General features: G+C 41.1%; 1 protein-coding gene across 1 annotated transcript in view; it reads left to right on the plus strand.

The window, feature by feature from the left end:
* The window catches only part of SYCP2L (synaptonemal complex protein 2 like), a gene marked incomplete at its 3' end in the record, with an annotated part of 13,608 nt that extends 13,426 nt beyond the window's left edge, over positions 1 to 182 (plus strand). Inside the window, exon 20 of the mRNA XM_029085297.1 lies at positions 137 to 182. Coding sequence (XP_028941130.1) covers positions 137 to 182 — 46 coding nt within the window. The remainder of the gene's footprint in view (positions 1 to 136) is intronic.
* Positions 183 to 1,229: the final 1,047 nt, after the last annotated feature.

Below are 1,229 nucleotides of genomic sequence, written 5' to 3' on the forward strand. Positions count from 1 at the left end.
TAAACCACTGATTTGATGCTAATTGGAGCAAGGTGCAATTTTTTTTCCCTCTTAGTACTTCACAAACTGACCCTCTGGGCTTTAAATGAACAGCCCCTCAGCACTGCGTTCTCCTCACATGTTATCTTGCCCACAGTGAGAAGCTCCTAGAAGAAGAACCCACGGAGGAGTCAAAAACAAAGGTATGTTTGCCTTGGGGCCCACCTGAGTGGAGAGACGTGGGACAGGGAAGCGATGCTCTGGTGGAGTTGCAGAAGAAAGCTGGGATGGGTTGGTCCACTGCTGCCCTTCAGTGGTGTCCTGAGCCCATGTAGTGTCATATCTGATGTAATGTGCTACTTAGCAGCAGGAGTGAGATGCAGAGGCAATAACTGCCATCTAGAACGTCATTCTAGTGTGATTCAACCAAGTAATTCAAGCTCAACTGTTTATTCAGTGTACAAACCCCCTGGCAGTGATGTGCTTGTGTCCAGGATCACAGCGTGTGGGCAACCAGACTGACCCTGTATGGGACAAACTTGTGTGTCACAAGAGTTATGTGTGGTCTGCAAGAGCAAAGGTTTGCTTCCTGAAGGGAAGCAAGTCTTGGAAATCTGCAGGCATATTTATTCAGTTGTGTATCTGAGCTCTAATGATTCTCCCACACTAGATCTGTCTCTGTACTTCTGGCTTAGGAGCTTGCAACCTGGGTGAATTAACATACAAGTGACTGAGACCCATCTGGAGTTGCATTTCATTAGACAACTTGAGCTTTTGGAAATTTTTATTGATGTGTCTAGGCATTTAAAAAAAAATTAAAAAAATATATACAATACATGAGAGAAATTAAATTCCCAAAGCAATAATTTTAATTTGGAGTAAGTACTTAGCTCATACAAGAAATTCCATTTTAGACTTGTTTTCATGTTTGGTTTTTTTAAATTATTTTTTAAACTGACAGTTGAAAGGTTTTGTAACACTTGCCCACAGCACAATGAACTCAAAGCTTTTGAACTACTTCTTTCTGTATCCTCACGCCTTTGGCCTTCCAGTTTCAGCTCTGGGAGTCCCATACTTTCTGGTATGGGAAAGAACTGTAGGAAATGGTTGTACCCAGAGAATTGTTGCAATAGGAGGACTGAATTTTTTTGGCACACCTGAGCTCTGCTTTTAGCAGGATCTAGGGTAAAAATATAACTGTGTATTGTGGTTTTAAATCCTGCAACTTATTATTATTATTATTATTATTA

The sequence above is a fragment of the Antrostomus carolinensis genome, unplaced genomic scaffold (genome assembly GCF_000700745.2).
Source record: "Antrostomus carolinensis isolate BGI_N321 unplaced genomic scaffold, ASM70074v2 scaffold10656, whole genome shotgun sequence".
NCBI lineage: Eukaryota > Metazoa > Chordata > Aves > Caprimulgiformes > Caprimulgidae > Antrostomus > Antrostomus carolinensis.